At 53.1% G+C, this 18,338-nt stretch overlaps 1 protein-coding gene across 4 annotated transcripts in view; it reads right to left on the bottom strand.

The window, feature by feature from the left end:
- Positions 1 to 182: 182 nt before the first annotated feature.
- Positions 183 to 18,338, bottom strand: part of TNIP1 (TNFAIP3 interacting protein 1) — a 43,646-nt gene continuing 25,490 nt past the window's right edge. For 3 of the 4 annotated variants that reach the window (XM_058677422.1, XM_058677424.1, XM_058677421.1), the window contains 13 exons: positions 16,221 to 16,412; positions 15,100 to 15,194; positions 14,586 to 14,709; positions 11,098 to 11,187; positions 9,038 to 9,103; positions 8,706 to 8,837; positions 7,393 to 7,521; positions 5,348 to 5,479; positions 4,834 to 4,959; positions 4,247 to 4,312; positions 3,661 to 3,852; positions 2,472 to 2,562; positions 183 to 887 (listed from right to left, as the gene is read on the bottom strand). In XM_058677422.1, coding sequence (XP_058533405.1) covers positions 853 to 887; positions 2,472 to 2,562; positions 3,661 to 3,852; positions 4,247 to 4,312; positions 4,834 to 4,959; positions 5,348 to 5,479; positions 7,393 to 7,521; positions 8,706 to 8,837; positions 9,038 to 9,103; positions 11,098 to 11,187; positions 14,586 to 14,709; positions 15,100 to 15,194; positions 16,221 to 16,412 — 1,470 coding nt within the window. In that variant the 3' untranslated portion in view covers positions 183 to 852. The remainder of the gene's footprint in view (positions 888 to 2,471; positions 2,563 to 3,660; positions 3,853 to 4,246; positions 4,313 to 4,833; positions 4,960 to 5,347; positions 5,480 to 7,392; positions 7,522 to 8,705; positions 8,838 to 9,037; positions 9,104 to 11,097; positions 11,188 to 14,585; positions 14,710 to 15,099; positions 15,195 to 16,220; positions 16,413 to 18,338) is intronic. The other variant, XM_058677423.1, reaches the window with a different exon arrangement.

The raw sequence follows: 18,338 nt of genomic DNA, 5'->3' as shown, positions 1-18,338 counted from the left end.
GAGTGAGAGCCAGGATTTGAAGCTGAGGACCTGTGACTCTGAGCTTGGGCTCTTGGATGCCATGCCCTTAGCGGTTATTAGAAAATGGGGAAAGCTTACTAGAATGGGGACAAGGGACGTAGCAATCCTACTGGTTGAGAGAATTGCCAGGCAGGACAGAAAAGAACACCCATCACAGAACGCTGATCTCCAACCTGGATTTATGTCCAAGGTTTGTGCAAACAGCTGCCAAGGGATGGACAGCTGCCACTCCTGACTTCTGCCACCATAGGCCTCTAGCTGTGGGGCCAAGGGCCTGGCCTTTGACTGGCAGCAATGGCTCTGGCAAGGCTACTGCGGTGCAGCGGGCCCGGTGGCAGGGCAACACCGTAGTGTGCGCATCTGCTCTGGCGACAAACACACTCTCCCACAGCTCCACACAGAGCGGCAGGCATGAATGTGGGACAAGTCCTGCTATGGCGCTTGAAGCAAAAGTGAAACACGCACATGAGTTGGGCTGGAACCACTCCTGGGAAGACTTAGCAAGGAAGGGAATCCTGGCCACATCCTCTTCTTAGGACTGACGTCCCCTGCTGGCTTCAGCCAGGGATAGCAGTCAGTTGGGTGTCACCTCTCTCCCCTGGGGCAGGGTGCTGAGTTTCTCCTGGCGGTGCCCAGAGGAGCCTTGTGGGTGGAGCATCCTTGGTCTTAGGAAGAGTTTCGGGTGGACTGGGAGCACCCAATGCCTCCCATCTTGGCCTTCCACCCAGCTGAGGCTCTTGCCACACAGAACACATGGTGTGAAGTTTTCCTGTAACCTGGGGTCAGCTGGCGCTGGAAGGTGCTGATGGAGCCAGATGACACAATCTGGTCTCACTGAGGTCCCTCGCGGTCATTTTTTGTGGACCCTAAATAAAGAGAAATTTTGCAGATTTAAAGGTGACATGGAACAATAAATTCAAAAGTCTTATATGGAAACTGATATAGTAACAGCAACTATAATAGCTCTGAGAGTACTTCAAAGAAGTTCATGGAGAATGAAGTTAAATGGTAAGTTTATTCTGGTGCAAAAAAAAAATCTGAAATCTGCGGATATAAAGATATCTTTAAAACTTTTGTGTAAAATGCCTATCATAACAATTATGTAAGATTTCATTTTTTTAATACCAAAATAAACTTGTCTTCTAATTCCATATTTCTATAAACTTTCCCGAGTACCTACGTGGAGGTCTGGAGTGCTGCTGAGAGCCAGGTTCGGGGGGCGGGGAGCAGTATGGCTGGCATTTCTGTGCCATGGCCCTCACCCAACCCTGTGAGCAGGCAGCTTTTTACCCACTGTGTAGGTGGAATATGGATGCAGCAGATTTTAAAATGATTTGCTCAAAGTCCCAGATCTGGAAGAGGTAGAGCTGGGAGGTGAGCCTTGAGCCCAGGAATGGAGCAGTTCTAGGGAGCATGTCAGCCCTACCTACCGGGCTACTGCTGCCACTCACTCAAGCAGCCTCCAGGGCACCAAAGGACCATGGGGCTCTGTAGGGACTATTGGGAAATGAGCCATCAGCCACCAGATCCTCCACGACTCACCCCCTCTGAAGTGTGTGTGCTGCAGCCCTGCTCCAATGGCCTGACAGGGTTAGCTCCATTTCTGCACACCTGAGACCCCCAGGAAGGCTTCTGCAGGCCAAGATGAACTGAGCCTTTCTGGGGCTCCCATCCACAAGCTATGATTCTGGTCCCAGAAGTTCTACAGGCAGGGCAGCATGCTCTGCCCCCCAAGTGCTCTGCAGGGAGTAAGGATGGTCCCTGGGCCTGGAGTCTCCTTTTGAGTGGCAGACATAGCTGCAGTGTCTTCCACTTTTCAGGGCCAGAAGGGGCTTCTCAAAACACAAGTCTGGCCATGCACTCTGCTTAAAAATGCCTAAGAGCGCCATCCATGTTCAGCAGCCTAGGACACAGCCAGCTCTCCTCTCCTACTCTGATCTGAGCGCCCTGCACCGTCTGGATCTACATACCTTCTAACTTTGCCATGTCCCTGTCTCTTTCCCCACCTCGCTCTCAGCTTCTGCCCCATTGGCCTTCCCTTGGCTCCTCATTGGTCCCTACCCTCCCTCCCACCTTGCATCTGTCACTCCCCTCCTGCCCCACCTGGTGAATGTTGCCCATTCTGAGGGTCTCAGATGTCACCATCCTGGGGGCAACTTTCCTAAGCACCTGGTCTGGGTCAAGTGTCCCTGCTGTCCTCTCCAGGAACCTGCCCTTCTGCTCTCTTGGTATCCCAAGCAGCTGGTACGGTGCCTGGTATGTTTTACTAGAGTAAATGAATGGATGGTTTTAGTCCCTTGGCCTACAGTTCCTGTCACTCCCCTTCCCATCACACTGTGTCAGAAAGCTGGGCCCCTCCTCCATCAAGATCCAAGTGATAACATCCTGCCCCACTTAGGACCCTTCCAATACATGAGTCCCCTCTTTTGGGGCCCACGGATCATACTCACCTTGTTCTGCCGGCCTGGCTGCAGGTGGGTCCATTACTTGGGAACCGTGGTTCCGCAAGGCTCCACAGGCAGGAAACCAGGTATATTCTGGCTGTGGTGACAAAACTGGTATTTAACAATCAATAGCCATGCTGGAAAGGCACGGCAGAACCACCGTGCCAGGGCCAAATTCAACTGGAGCAACTGGCCCAGGTATGGGAAGAGAGCTGTGGCTCAGAGGGGTTAGCTGACTTGTTGAAAAGTGGACAAGCTTAGACCTGAATCCAGGCTTCTGCAACTTCAGAGCCAATCTCCAGGTGCCAGGTGCCACATTCCAGTCTAGGGCTTAAGGCGTCTATGGAAAATGGTCAGAGGAGCAGAGGCTGGCCACTGCCCAGTGCGGGGGAGACCGAGGAGAGGCTGTGGCAGGACTGGAGAAGGTGACAGCAACTCTTTGGAGAAAGAATAATAAGAAGGGCAAATAAAACAAGCGAATGAGAACAGAAAGAGAGAAAAGCTGGGCCTGGTACAGTAGCTTAGTGGCTAAATCCTCACCTTGCATCAGCCCCGGGATCCCATACAGCTGCTGGCTCGTATCCAGCTGCTTTACTTCCCTTCCAGCTCCCAAGCAGTAGAGGACAGCCCAAAGCCTTGGGACACTGCTCCCACATGGGTGACACGGAAGAAGCTCCAGGCTCCTGGCTTCAGATTGGCTCAGCTCCAGCTGTTGGGGCCACTTGGGGAGTGAACCAATGGGCAGAAGATCTGTCTCTCCTCCTCTCTGTATATCTGCCTTTCTAATTAAAATACAATAAGTCTTAAGGCAAGAAAAAAAAAAAAAGAAGAAGAGAGAGAAGAGCCAAGGAGGAGACTAGGTGAAGCTCTGGAGCCAAGTTACATGTGAATGGTGTAAGAAGTCAAGGCCAAACTTGGCTAGCCCTGGCTGGGGTTCACAGGAACGCCTCCTTCCTGCTCTGCATTCTGATTCAGCCTTCTCCATCCTAACCCCTACCCCCTGGTGACCCTGACTGCTTGGAGCTGCATAGTCTTCACCCTCAGGATACCAGGAAAGAACCAGGCCCCAGGCATCTGCCTGTGAAACTCAGGCATCTCCAAAGCCACATTTCTGGCCTGCTCATTTGACCTTCCTCCCTACAAAGTGGGTCCAATATGTGTGTGTGTCCTGGAGGGAAGGAGAACACAGACTCACCAAATGGAAGAGACGTGAGTTTGGGAGCGGGGGCGGCTGTTCCATGGCCATGGCAGGTGGGGGGTAACGGATCTGGGACCAGTCATCGAAGCCATGGTGTGGCACCCTGGCTGGCATTGGGGGGTAGGCGTAGGGGTAGGCCCCGCACAGGTGCTCCGGGTGGGGTTCCATGTGATAGCGCTCTCCCGAGGCCTGCAAGAAAGGCTCACGTTACCTCAGGCCCGCCACAGGCTTCTCAGGCCACCCCCAGGGACATCCACGTATCTCCCTCCACCTAGCAACTTAGATCTCTGAAGACTGGCATACAGCCTGGAAGGATGGCACACAAGCATGGATGGGTGGAGGGATGGCAAGGTGGGAACACACATGGAAAGTGACTGTAGGGGCTGAGAATCTCCACAATGAACATAGCGAGCACGTCCTGAGCACCAAGGTGGCGTGATGACGGCTCGGAGCCTTTACCTGTGTCCCTCAGTGAGCTGGCAGGAGCGTCAGCACCCGAGCACACACTGTCTCTCCCATCAGACTGCAGTTCCTTGAAGAAGGTAAGGCGAAGCCAATGCTGCCTCCTCCCTCAAGCTCTCACCTTTGCTTTCCTCTTCTGCTGTCTGACGACTTCTTTTGCCTTCTCCTCATCTTTGAGTGCTTTTAGCTGCAGATGGAGGAGGGATGGTGGGGAGAGAAGATGGATGCACAGTGCCTCCTGGCCAGGCCTGAATCTAGGTCCACCCTGCTCAGAGGGTGGATGGGCTTATGCCAGGCTACCAGTGTGGGCATTTGCACTTGGGGCAGTGAGCGGCAGGTCAATGCCCCATGTCATGGATAGTCTGCAGCCAAGGCAGAGGGTCTGGTGAGCCTGGGCTGCTCTGTGCTTCCACAATCAAGTCTTTCACTTCCATTCTGGGAGTGGCTTGGGGCAGTTTGCTACTTTGTGCCTCTTAAGACATCAAAACTGATGTGCAAAGTCAGTGGGAGATATCTGAAAGTTAAACTTGCACAGGGAGCCAGGGGCAGGCATGGATTTTCCCAGGTCACACAGAAATGTTGGACACCAGGGCTGGAAGGAGAACCAGTAGATGTCTAGATACCCAGGCTCATTGGGGACCCTCTAACCCAGCCACCCTGTCCCCACGAGGTTGGGCTGGTACCCCTCCCTGGCCCAGCTGCCCTCACCTGAGCATTAGACATGGTGACCTGGGCCTGCAGCTTCTCCACCTGCTTCTTGAGCTCCTCCTTCTCCTCATTCATGCGCTCTCGGTCGCTGCGCTCCCTTTGGAAGTCCTCCTCAAAAATCTTGACCTGGAGGGGCCAATGGGTGGAGTGAGGGGACAGGGCAGCCCAAGTGGAAGCCCCTCCTGTGCATAGCTTCTATGCCAATACAAGGTCCTTGAGCACTTGGGATTTCGGTTTCTGTAGGGGATCCTGGACCTAGTCCCCACATGGAGGCAGAGAGAAGGGAGAGGGCAGAGGCAATGGTGGCCCAAGGTAGACTGCAGCACAGGTGGGCACCTGGGTAGCTATGTCACAAACATGGCTGAGGAACAACTTCAGCTGGGAATACACTGCTGGGAAGGAGAAGCCTTTAGCCAGCCAGCAGCCCGGCTGAACAGCCAGCAGGAAGAGGACTTCCCTTGACAGGTTCCCAGCTGAACACTCATCCTCCACGACTTCCTCCTGGGTGCCTCACCTGCTGTTTCAGCAGCTCATTCTGCGTGACCAGCTCCTGCTTCCTTAGATGGCCTGCCACTGCTTCCGGGCTTCCAAACGCTGTTGCTGGAGAGGACGGGGAGGCCTGTATGCTCAGGGCTTCCTCCAGGGCCTGGGATCAGCGAGAGGGCAAACGGGACCATCAGCAGGATGAGGACTCTGCAAGAGTCTTCCTCAGGGATCCCCCTTCCAGATAACAATGACCGCCACGATCAGGAATATTTCATAAATGCTGCCCTACTTACAACATCAGTGCCCAGTACTGTGAGGGAAAGGCTGACCGTCACCTGCATCATACAGGTGTCAAAAGTCAGGCTCAGACACCTGGCATGATTTGTCTAAAGTCACACAGCAGCGCATGCTCTTAACCAGCAGGCCAGGTGGGGATGCTCCTGGGCAGGAGGCATGCTCCCTTCCTTGAGCAGGTGTGGCTTGGTTCTTGGCACCCAAACCCAGGAAGAATGTACGTCCTTTAGGGGCTGCTCCTGTGTCCTTGACAACCCCTGCCCTGGGATTCTTCAGCCTCCACTGGATTCCTCCACTTCTGCAACCCCAGCCTCTCCCCACTCCACCAGCGCTTCTGCAGTTAGATGAGACAGCAGTGTAGCTTCCACTTCTGTAATCTTTTACCTTTCTGACACTGCAATGACATAAAATGCCAACCAACAGCACTTGGAAAAAACCAAGAGAAGGCACCCTTACTCTCTCAGGTTTGCAGAATGCTTTCCTTCTTCTGTGCAAACAGGGTGCTCGCAGGTCTCAGAAGGTTGTCATTAACTGCCTCCCCCGGAACCCTGCGGACATGTTACCTCAGACCTCCGGACACCTCCTGGGCTGGCCACCCTCACCACCATCTGAACTTTAGTGCCCCCAACAGCAGGGATTCTGCTCGCTGTGCCCCAAGGGGACCCATAAGCAAAGCAGGCCATCTGCCTTGCCTCACTCCTCCAGACGGCCTGTCTGTCCCCAAAACCTCTACAGGGTCATCCTTGCTATCACTAACAAGGACAAATTCTGCTCAGATCCAGACCCAAGTCCTCCAGCTCACCGCAGATCATTGTTTTCTCTGGGTCCCAAGGGGCCCAGCCAACACAAGTACCAAGCAGGAAGCTTTGCCCTAGCAGGCCTGGGGCCCAGTCAATGCCGAACTTGTGCCACAGCCCACTGGGCCAGGGTGAGGATGTTGAGGGAAATAGGGAAAAGCTGAGACACAAATTTCACAGGCCTTACATGCTTCCTTTGCAAGTTGCCTCCACTTGCTCATTTCTTTAACCCCTGGGTTGGGAGGTGGTGAGGGTCTGAATGATTCCAGACAGAGTACAGATGGCAAAATTGAGGCCCAGAGAGGGAGGAATGGCCAGGCCAGGATGGAATCAGGTTCCCAGGCCTGGCTCACTCCATGGCCACTTGCCTGGGCTCAGAGCAGAGGGTTTCCAAGTTACTCAGCCTCCACTCGGGACTCACTGCCCACATTACTCTCTGCAAGGGCAGGACCCTGTGCTTCAGCTACTCCCCTCCACATTTTCTGAACATGTGCTGGGACCAGGCACTGGGATCGGCACACCTCCCACTGCTCACCACTCAGACGGAAGGCATAGAATTCAGGGCCTAGGGCCCAGGGCCCCTGAGAAGGGATATGAATGGAGTGGTAGCACTCTAGGAGCACACAAAGGGGCAACATGAATGAGAAGTGGGGACACTTAGCTGGAAATGGGAGGTTAAATCTCAACGGAAGCAACGAGCACAGGTAGCCATGGAGGTCAAGTGGAGGCAACACTGCCAGAGGAGGCAGCAGGTGCAGGGGCGTGAGGAGTTGGTGCGGAGGATGTGAGCCCAGGCTCTTCCCAGGGTGGCATGCTCTGGTTGTGGATAGGCTGGAACAGTGACACCAATCCAGTGCTCAAGCAGTCACCTCTCCCCAGCTGAAGCGGGGCGGGCACCAGCGATGGGGTGGCCGTTGGCCACTAGGCTCAGGGAAGCCTTGCCTATCCAAAGCAGCATCGCAGGACCAGTCACGGTGCCCACCTTGTTGAGACGTTGGATCTCCTTCTCCTGGTACTCGCGTTGCCGGGTGAGCGGGTTCAGCTGATCCTGCAGATGCTTGACCTTCTGGCGCAGCTCCTTGGCCTCTGCCGTCAGATGTTCCTTGTCGGTCTGCAGAGAGCACAGGGCTGGTAAACAGCAAGCCTCTTCGGGAGGTAGGGGACTCACTGCCCTGCTGGTTCAGCCCTCACTCTACGCGGGCCTCCTCTCTCTCTCCCAGCCAGCATCTCAGTCCCTGCGGCCAACACAGCCATGCCCAGAAGGTCCCATCCTCCAGGAAGAGGTGTCCTCGTGGAGACACAGCATCTGGAGGCTGACGCTAGCTCCTCCTGCAGCCAGCTGGGGCCCTGGGCACTGCCATGGCCCTCTCCTATCTGAGCTTAATGATTTGCCATGACACAGAATTCTTCAACTGAGTGACAGAAGAGCCCCAGGAGGGCTGAGAACCCCCAACTCTATACAATTTCTAGAAAGGAAAATCATGGTTTCCGCTGGAGTCCTACAAGGGTCTCCTGTGATCTGTGAAGGTGATAAACTATGGTGAGGTCCAAAGGACTTTTCAGCTTTTAGAGTTGCTGAACGTAGGGGCCAGAGAACAAAGAAACGAAAGCAGCACGAGGCAGAAAATATTCCTCTACAAGAAATGTGAATTATCCCAACTAAGAGGAAACCAGACAGGGCTTCAAGGCAGAGGTGCAGCTCCCATATCCACCTCTTGACAGCCACAGGCACAACGGCCAGATATCAGAGGCCCATTCAGTTCTCCTCTGGCTTGGAGGATGGGGAAGGAACCAAAGAGCCCAGGTGTCTGGTTACAGGTCACAGCAACGTGTGTGTGAGTGTGTACACACGTGTGGGAAGGGAACAGGGACAGCAAAATGCCACTAAATCTAGCCCCCGTAACTTCCTGGTCACACTTGCCCTACTTTGACTTGTCTGCTTCTGCTAAGTAGCTGTTAGCTCTGATGACAACGAAGGAAGGAAGGAAAGAAGGAAGGAATGAGTAGAGCTTCTCAATGTCACAAGTCGTAATCACCATTCCGCACACTTAGCAGAACTCCACCCCTATCAAGTGCCATGCAGCAGGCCTGCCTGAGCTTCCTGAATGTTCGTGGCCTGAGGCTTCCCTGTATTGGGCTCTGAGGTTTTAACTAAGTTCTGTGTGAAGATGATTTGAAAAGCCACAGCTGGAACTCTTGATTTCCCACCTCCCACCCCTGGCTTGTTCACGACATTGAACTCTGGGCTACGGGGAAGGGAGTGTTGAAACTGTTGTGGGCCAGGGTCATACTCACCTCCTCCATTTCAATTTTGGACTTGGCCAAGAGGAGCTTGCGGTCAAAGTCACGCTGCTTCTGCTCCCGCTCGGCCTCCAGGTCTGTCACCTGCTTCTGCAAGTCTACCAGCTTCTGACGCAGCTCGGTGATCTGGGTGGGAAGGTCAGGAGGGGGATGTGAGGGCAGGGATGCAGGATGCTCCCAGCAAACAGGCAGGGCTCCACTCCCCAGGGCTCCTGTTCGGCCAGGCCAGAGCTCAGCTCGGGCATGCTCCAAGCTCTACCAAGAAGGAAGCAGAGAGATAAAGAGTGGGGTACCCTGAGGCATAGCCAGGAGCCCCCGGGGGTTACCTTCTGCTCATACTGCTGCTTCATGGACCGGAAGTGCTGGTCCCACTGCTTGTTGACTTCCAGCAGCTGCAGGGAGAGGCTTGGGGTTAGAGAGAGAGAAGTGGAGAAAAACAAGCAGTGCCAGCTCACTGCCGTTGCACACCAGTTCATGGCGCATGTGGCACATGTCCAGGCGAGGCTGCAGCTGCTGCCTCAGTGTCTCATTTCTCACTAACTCCAAGCTCCTCCAAGACATTCACCAGTATCCAGCACTACACTGTCTGCTAGCCAAGGAAGTGAGGTTAACACTAAGACATAAAACTATGCAATTATGGAGCACACACCTCTGAGGACAGCTTGGGACCCTGTCTTCCAATTTCATATTTTCACTGTTTTCAACCCCACATTTCTACTCTCAAAGATGTAACCAACAGGGACACTTAAACAAGTGAGTAAATACACAGGAGGCAGATCATCTTGGCAATGTTTATATTACAAAACCTCCAGAGGCTGCCCTAAGCAGGTAAGCCGGTAGATTAGGGAAATTACAGTATAAGTAGCTAATGGGTACCCATTCAGTAAACAAGGCAGCTACTCCATTTCCTTAGTTCTCAGATTACACTAATTATTGGCCATACCCTTGCTGTAGTAATTTCTTGGGGAAGAAAAACACCACATCATTAAATAAATAAAATAATGCAGAAGGCCATGCAACCTAAGAAAAAATTACACAAGGGATCTTGGAAGAGTTCACAGAAAATGCATATCATGAAAAAAATGTATAGTTTTTCTTTTTAAAAATGTTTATTTATTTTCATCTAATTGGGAACTAGAGCCACAAAGGAGGAGAGAGAGAGGGAGAGAGAGAGAGAGAGAGAGAGAGAGAGAGAGAGAGAAAGGTACCATCTACCACTTTATTCACCAGATGTCTGCAACAGCCAGGGCAGGACTGGGCCAAAGGCACGAGCCCAGAAGTCCATTTGGGTCAGCCACATGGACAGCACAGGCCCAAGCAGTTGGACCTCATCTGCTTACCTCTCAGAAAACACTAGCAGGAAGCTAGACTGGAAGCAGAGCAACCAGAACTTGATCTGGCACTTGCTTATGTGCTGCATGCAGGCTTATGCCATTGTGCCACAACATCTGTTTTCAAAACTATTCTGGAATGAAATAAACTTATCTTTTAATTCCATTGTTCCAGGAACTTGAAGTACATGACAAAAAGTACTAAAAATTGAAGGATGATAGTATGTGTTATTGGCATGAATAAATATTCTCAAAGACAGTTCATTTTAAAAAAAGAACGAAGGGAAAATATAGAGCAGAATTATGACACAATTTTATTTTTCTGCCTTAAAATGCTGAAGAACATGCAACGAACTGTTATCAACTGTGGGTATCTCTAGGAGGGAAGATTTGTAACTTTTTATCATACTCATTGCATTATTTTTGAAACCAAGAAACATTTGAAACAACACAAAAAGAGTGCTGAAGGACCACTGTGGGCAGAAAGGTGGGATGGGGTGGGTGGTAGTGAGAGGGGGCCGGCAGAACCACCACCCACGAAGGAGGAACTGGGCTGTGGGGAGTTCTACTAATGTGCCTGGAAAAGCAGTGGACAATGGTCCAAGGGCTTGGACCCTACACCCACATGAGACCCAGATGATCTCCTTGGCCCCTGGCTTCAGCCGGGCTCAGCCCTGGCTGATGCAACCATCTGGGGAGTGAATCAGTGAATGGAAAATGTCTGTCTTCTCGGTCTCTCCCTCTCTCTCTGTAACTCTGCCTTTCAAATAAATAAATAAATATTTTTTAAGAGGGTGTTTTGGCCCCTCCCCAGTGCCAAAACCTGCCTAACAACACCACCACGTCCCACCACCCAGGGTTTACATGGGAGCTTCCCTATACTCCACCTGCCAGCCCCAACAAGTTCGGGTCCTGCCCCACATGCCACTTCCTGATCTCAGAGAAAGGCAGCAGACCTTCCTCAGGAAGATGATTCAGTGGTTGCCATGGCAACTCCCCAGGGTGACAAAGACCCGCAGGAGTAGGACAGGAACCGCCACGCCCCTGCCTCTCACCTCTGTGCGCTGCTGCTCCAGCATCTTCACCTTCTTCTCGGCTGAGGACAAGGCCCCTGTGTCTGGGAGCTTACCAGCTGCCACGCCAGTCTGGGGAGAAACACAGAGGCATTCCTAAAGCACCAGCAGACCTTCTCTCGCTCACTCTTTGCTCAGCTCAGGCCCCCCCAGACCTCATTACTCCTATCAGCTGCCGGACACCACCCTGGTAATGACTGCTCCCCTTTCTGGCCATCCATTAAGAGGCCACTCCCCTGCCCCGACTCAAGGTGGCTGCTGGACACCGCCCCTCCCCTCGGCACCCCTTGGGACAGCCACCTTCCTGCCTAGTCTCCAGCTTACCCTGCTACTCACACAGCAGCCACACTGCAGTCCCCTGGCCAGCAAGATAAGAATAAGATATTTTCTACTGTTTTAGAACAAGTTCTTTAAAACCCATTTTTAGAAAGACACAAATAAGTAAGAATATGTATGCAGTGCACACACTGACTTAAAAAAATGAATAAGTCAATAACCGAGGAGGAAGGGACAGCTGTTGCTTACAGAAGAATCCCAATTGCTAAGTACACAAAAAAGGAGAGACTATTAAAATCCCCATGAGAAAAAAAAAATCCCCATGAGAACACTACAGTACTAACAGCTGCAGGTGGGATTCACCGATGGTAAGTGACGGCTTATTTGCATGGTCTGTCTCTCCTCAACAGTAAATGCTCATCTGTCACAAAGTGAGTGGAAGTCACTTCACTGCGGAGAGACTCGACAGATGCCACCTTCACGGCACATGGACACGGGGCACGCTGACCCTCTGTGCACTCAGGCACACATGGGATGGCACTGCTGTGGTTAAACCAGAAGACATCGGATGAGCCCCACTGGGGAACACTCAAGGAGTTAGCTGTCCAGGATAACTGGAGAGAGCCAAGGTCCCAGAAGCGGAGGAACTGCCACACTGATGGGAGCCAGAAATGCGGGCAGCTTCATGCAGTTGGGAGCCCTGGATCCACTGCTGGTTCAGGAAAGGAGCATGAGCAAAACGCTGGTGAAATCTGAGTGATGCTGGCAGGACAGTACTGGTGGGGACCGCTAGCTGTTATCACTGAACCATGTGAAGCGGGCATCAGCATTAGGGAGAGGGCAGTGAACTGTGGCTGTAAGTCTGAGGTGATCTCAAAATCAAAATCCTAAAGAAAAACAGTAAGAGCTGGAGGCCAACACCCTCACCCTCAGGAGGCCTTGACGTAAGGAGAAGATGGAACAGAAGATGCTCTCTGCCACTCCACCACCCCCACCTCTAGCAGCAGAACCCTTGAGCTTCTCAGGTTCTAGTCTCTGCCACCCCAACCCCTCCACACTTCCCTGAGGCTTGAGGTGAAGTCTTGGACAGATTCTGTGGAGCTCTAGTGCCACCTACAGGCCATAGCTTGGAGGTACACCATGGCACCTGGGAAGAAGGCAAGATCCAGGGAAGCCTGCTATCTCACAGCCATGAAAGTCAAGTTGCTTTGGGAGAAGGAGAAGAGGCCTGTTAGCTCCTGGTGGTGCATGCTGAGCCTTCACAGAGGGTTCAGTGTGGAGATGGAAGAAACAGCTATAGAGTCAGTCCATCTGCCATTTAGGAAAATCCAACAGCTGAGGGTCCCCATTTGCTGTGCTAAGCCTGTTTTGCGAGCATGGCATCATCCCTGGGTCTTTCCAACTATTTATGGCAGCAGGAGATCTCAGCACAGAGAGAGGGCATGTGTACAAACCCAGTGATTAGTGAAAGAAGTTTGTGAAAGCTTAGCTAGTTGTATGGTGCCACTGTGAATTTCTACCTTTGACCATAAAACTGCACAAAGATGTCAACATTAACAGCTAGCAACAGTGGCACAGCAAGCTAATCCTCGACCCCATGGTGCTGGCATCCCATTTGGAAACCAGTCTATGTCCCTGCTGTTTCACTGCCAATCCAGCTTTCTGCTTATGTCCTGGGAAAGCAGTGGAGGATGGCCTAAGTCCTTGGCCCCTTGTACCCATGTGGGAGACCGGAGGAAGTACCTGGCTCCTGATCAGCTCAGCTCTGGTCATTGTGGCCATTTGAGGAGTGAGCCAATGGAGGAAATATTTCTCTATCTCTCCTTCTCTGTAAAATCTGCCTTTCAAATAAAAATAAGTGTTTAAAAAAAGTTATCAGCATTACAGAATAGGGCTGTGGGGACTCCCCTGCAACTCCTGTGTAAGTCTCAAGTGATCTTGCAATCAGAAGTGACCCCTGGTGGTGCAACTGTCCCCATTTGCAGAAGAGGAGACTGAGGTCCAGAGGGTCAGGGTGCCTGTTCCAGGCTGCGGTACTAGTCAGAGATTTCTCTAGAATACATGCTGGCTCTGGCGGGGCTGGCAACACCAGGCTGCCTGGGAAGTCATTTGCACTGGCTGAGCCTCTGGGGCAGCCCAGCGAAATGAGTGGACAGGAAAGAGACTTTGGAAAAGCAAAGAGGTCTGGCGCATGGAGCCCACACTCCAAGTGGTCAGGGAAGCCGTACGTGACCTCTATGAGAATGCAGACAAGGCAGGATCTGATTTGAAAGGTGAATGGAGGATGGGAGGGCCTCTGTGGGCCGAGGTTTAGCAGACCAGGGATGAGCAGATGCTTGCCACTTACGGGCCCATCTGCCTGACAACAAGCGGTGCAAGGATCTTGATGACATCATGTTGAGTGGCTCCCAAACCTATGCCATCGCTGTGAAATGGAGCAGTCCCAGCTGCCACTTTACAGCAGCAGACAGCAAGCCCTGGGTAAACCATGGAGGAACTGAGCTATGTTAGGGAGTCCTGGCTTGGCAGCAGGCTGGCTGCCAAGTTGTTGGGTTGTCAGAGTCACTGAGCCCCACTGTGCAGTTGTTAAACCACATTTAAGGGAAGAAAAACCTGTTGGCTCAGAATTGGCACTCAGGTCAGCAGAGATGGCAGTGGCAAAGACTGGCCCTGGGGAATGGAGGCAGCAGACCTGCAGGTGGGACCTGCCGGTGAGGCAGGGCTGGCTGTGCAGGACAGGGAAGAGGCTGGCCTGGGCACTGCAGACCTTGTCCATCCTGACCAGCATCCTCTGCTCTCCATCTCAGAGCTCCCCAAGTGTGATCACTGGTGCTTAGCCAAATCCCCTGAGGGGCTTGCTCAGCCTCACTCACACTCCCATTCTGAAATGGGCCCAAAGCCTGACCTCTTACACTGACTGTAGAGGGACATGGGAAGACCAGGAGGCGTGGAGAAAATGCTCCCACACAAAGGCTTCAACACCACCTGCTCTGAGCAAAGGTCACGGAGCCGTGTGAGGGCAGCAGCTGTGGCTGTTCCAGGGAACAGGATGCAGAATAAAGGCTGAGGAGGGAGAGCCCCAAAGGTGTAGCCATGGGGCCAGCTAACCACCAGCACCTCCTGCCAGTGGAAGAGCCTGGGCTGGGGGGCGAGCCCACCATTAGAGGCTGAAGTGTGGCTGCGTGACCACTTACCTGCTGCAGCCCGGCCACCACCTTTTTGCCAGCACCTTCCACCTTTGGGGAGCCTGGCTGTCCTGAGGTGCCCTCTCTGTGTCCGCTGCTCATCAACAGCTTCCTGAGTTCCATATTCTCCTCCCTGTATTGAAGCAGACAGGGAAACAAGTCACAATGCTGGCCTTAAAATACAGAGCCTGCAGACTCCAGATCCACTGTTCTAGCAGGTCTAGCTGAGTCCAGGGACACAAGGTAAGACCTTGCCTGAGGCCAAGAGAACCAGAGAGGGTCTCTCACAGCCAGCCTGCTGCCAAGCCAGGACTCCCTAAGAAGTCTCTAACCCCCAATAGCAGGGTTCCCCTGGACAGAGGGATGTGGCCTGCATAAGTGCAGGGGGCCCTTCAAGGGCCAGTGCTTCTCCAAGCCTCTCATGGAGATGTGGTATCACAGTACCCCAGACCTCACTCCAAAATCAGGGGCCCAAGCCCGGATCTCTAAGGTCCTTGCTCTTCTCCCAAGGGCCTGGACTCACCGCAGCTTCTCAGCAGCCTGGTCCCGCTGCTCCAGGCCCTTGTCCAGCTTGGCCTTCAGGGCTTCGTTCTCCTTCCGAAGCTGCTCACAAAGGGTCTGCAGGACAGATTAGGTGGATGTCAAGAGAGGACACTCTGAACGCAGGCTGCGACTGCAGTGAGGACCGGCTGACCCAGAGCCAGGTACTTTAGAAAGGGACAGACTTCAATCCAAGTGGTTGGCACACTACAGTGGCAGGTGCTTGGACCCCAAGGAGGTCCTGCCAGGGCCTCAGTTACACCACCTTGGAATGGTCACCAATCCTAAGTGAACCCTTTGTACTCTCCAAAGCCTTTAAAACTAAAACCTTCTGTCTGCTATGGATACCCAACATCATAAAGCCCTAAAGGTGACCACTCTTCCAGAACTTACTATGCTCTACATTGAGACAGCTTCTTCAGGGTCCTAGCTTCTCCACTTAGCAGACCAGTACCAGGAGGAACAAGCTCAAAGGGGAGAAGAGACGTAAGGTCAATCCCTACTGCAACTGACAAGCACACAACTGCCTGGCCTGGCCTGATCTAACATGGACAGCTGACCATTTCCACGACATAGTGAAGCTGCTGAATGGATTCAACCAGGAAGGCAGCTGGGGATGATGCTGAAGGGCATGGGCTTTGGATTCCACCACACTGAGGTTCCAAATGCAGTGCCACCACATACCAGCAGGGTGACCCTGGGCCAAGAGCAACCACCTTGGGAAGCCAGTTCCCCAGTTGTGACATGGAGATGAGGAAGCTCCCCTCCGGGGCAGGGCCAGGAACACTTCAGGAATGGCTGTTTGTCCCCTCTCCCTGACCTTGCACCTGAAGCTCAAAGGCAGGGCCACACCCCTGTTCCCAACCTCAGCCTCAAGGGCATCCCCAACCACATGATTTGCATTGCCTACCCTGTATTTCCCCATTTCCTTCCTCTTCCTCCATCCCTTCCCACAACTTCCTTACCCTCCTGACCGCTCTGATTAGAACCCCAGAGTCTGTCTGCCACACAGCCCTTGGAAGTTCCCATGGTGGCCCTGGCCCCTGAGAAAAGCTGGGGCACAGGGAGGAAGTGGCCCTGGCAAAGCCACAGGGCCTGACCCACCTGCAGGATAGAGGTGCGCTGCTCATTCTTGTGCACCTTGGAGGCCAACCGGTTGAACTCGAGGGCCATGCGGCCCAGGTGGGTGAAGAGCTGGTTGTGGTCGGGCTCCTCGGCGCACACGCTCAGGGTGGTTTCCAGCCGCTGCAGGTGCAGCATCAGGTTGCTGTCCTCATGGGGCAGGGGGCCCAGCTCCTGTAGGGAAAGAGGGATGGGCGGTGGGGACAGAGACCACTTGTTACCCAGGCATGAGGAGGTGTGCCACCCCATTTGCCTTCGGCTTCCCCATTCTTCATGACTCAGTTTCCCTGTGGCTTCAGCTCAGCTCAGGGGACTTCTCTAGTTACACAGGTTCCCTGTTTGAGGCTGACTCATGGGGCAGGAGCCAGGATGCCTAGGCTGCTGGCTGGTTTCACAGCAGCAGGGCCACCTTCCTCCTACATGCTGGCCCTGTGGCATGCCTGGGGTGCACGACTAGCTATAGGACCTCAGCATCCTCATCCACTAGAGGCGTGAACCCTCCCTGGCATCCTTTGCACCTGGCAGTCTGATGAGGAGAGATCCACATGAGTGCAGCAAGCCCAGGAAAGGGACTCCAGCAGATCTACCCATTTCTGGAGCCCAGAGAACCTCAACTGGGTAGCCACAGCTCAGGTCTTACAGATCCAAGCTTTTACCAGTTTCTTGGAGCACCCAAGACTCAAAACAGGCTGAGAATCCCAGTTAGCAAACTGGGTAGGAATGGAGCTTATCGGCATCTCCGTTCCAACCCCCAATTAATGTAGAATACTCTTACCAAAGGCACTGCCCTAGTTAAGCCACCACCACAACCAAGGGCCCACAGTGGTCCCTTACTGCTCATGGGCTCAAGTGCAGTGCCCCAGCCAGGTGTGAAGGCCCATAGCAGGGTTCTCTTGGGCAACAGTAGCCAGCTGGGTTCCCCACCCTCCCCGCCTGAGCTGCCACGTCCCTCTGGGTTTCCTCTCCACAGGGTCCCTTGCCCCTATAAGGCTTGCTTTCCATTCTGCTTACTGCCCATGGTTTAGCCCCTCAATGGGATATCCCTGAAGCATCCATGGGACCCAGAAGACATAAGCACTTCTGGGACTTCAGGGCTCAGACTGGGAAACCAAGGTGCAGGGTGGAGGAACTCGCCCACAGCCATCTGGTGAGTCACTGCTGAGTGATGGCTGGAACTGACCTTCCTGACTCACGATCCAGTGCTCTGTTGGGCTGCCCTGTGGCTCCCCCGAGTTCTGTAGCAACCCAGCCTTTAGTGAATGCTTTCTCATACTGTCAATGCCTCCTTCTCACAAGAGACAATGGTGTTTTCCCAATTCTGCCTTCAGTCCCCACTGTCTCCCTCCACCAAGAGTCTGAGATGACAGTGCCACTCAATCAGTGTAAGGCCCCAGGCGCATTTCAAACCCTCTGATTTCAGGCTGCAGAGGGTAGGGAGGTGGTCTCGTCTGGTCTCAGCACAGATGAGGCACACCGAAGGGTGAAGAAGAAACACGAAGTCACAGAGCCAAACACAGGAGCCTTCTCCTACAAGGAACCTGACCTCCCGAGCCAGCATCCCAAGGGGCCAGGGCAGGTCCCAGGAGACATCCAGGACTGCCCTGCACAAGATAAGCCTCTCCTCACCAGGGGAATTCAAGTACAAGTTATACAGTCAAGGTTGTGGGCCTTGCCCCCGGAATCTCAGACACAAGAGGCAGTCAGTGAGCAAAGAGAAAGGTCTAAGATCTTTCAAACCTTTACTGAAATGAACAGGGGAAGGACAACGGTGTCAGTGATGAGTTAGATGCCTGTACTGCTGCCTCTCAAGTAGCTAAAAATCATAAATGAGCAAACGTTGTTGCTCACATAACAACAACAATGCTCAAAATGGGAAGAGAGACAGGAACATAGGAATTTAAGATCTGGGAAGAATCGTTCAAACCTTCCACAGTGCTTATCGAAAATCTCTGATCATTTTAAGAAGAAACAGAAGGAAGACACAACTGGGATAGAGGCAGCATGCATTGTAAGATACAGAATGAGAAAGTGGATCTCTAGAGCTAGAAGACTGTGTGTGTGTGTGTGTGTGTGTGAGAGAGAGAGAGAGAGAGAGAGAGA

This window comes from Ochotona princeps, chromosome 19, assembly GCF_030435755.1.
Source record: "Ochotona princeps isolate mOchPri1 chromosome 19, mOchPri1.hap1, whole genome shotgun sequence".
NCBI lineage: Eukaryota > Metazoa > Chordata > Mammalia > Lagomorpha > Ochotonidae > Ochotona > Ochotona princeps.
This window is presented reverse-complemented; position numbering and strand designations above follow the sequence as displayed.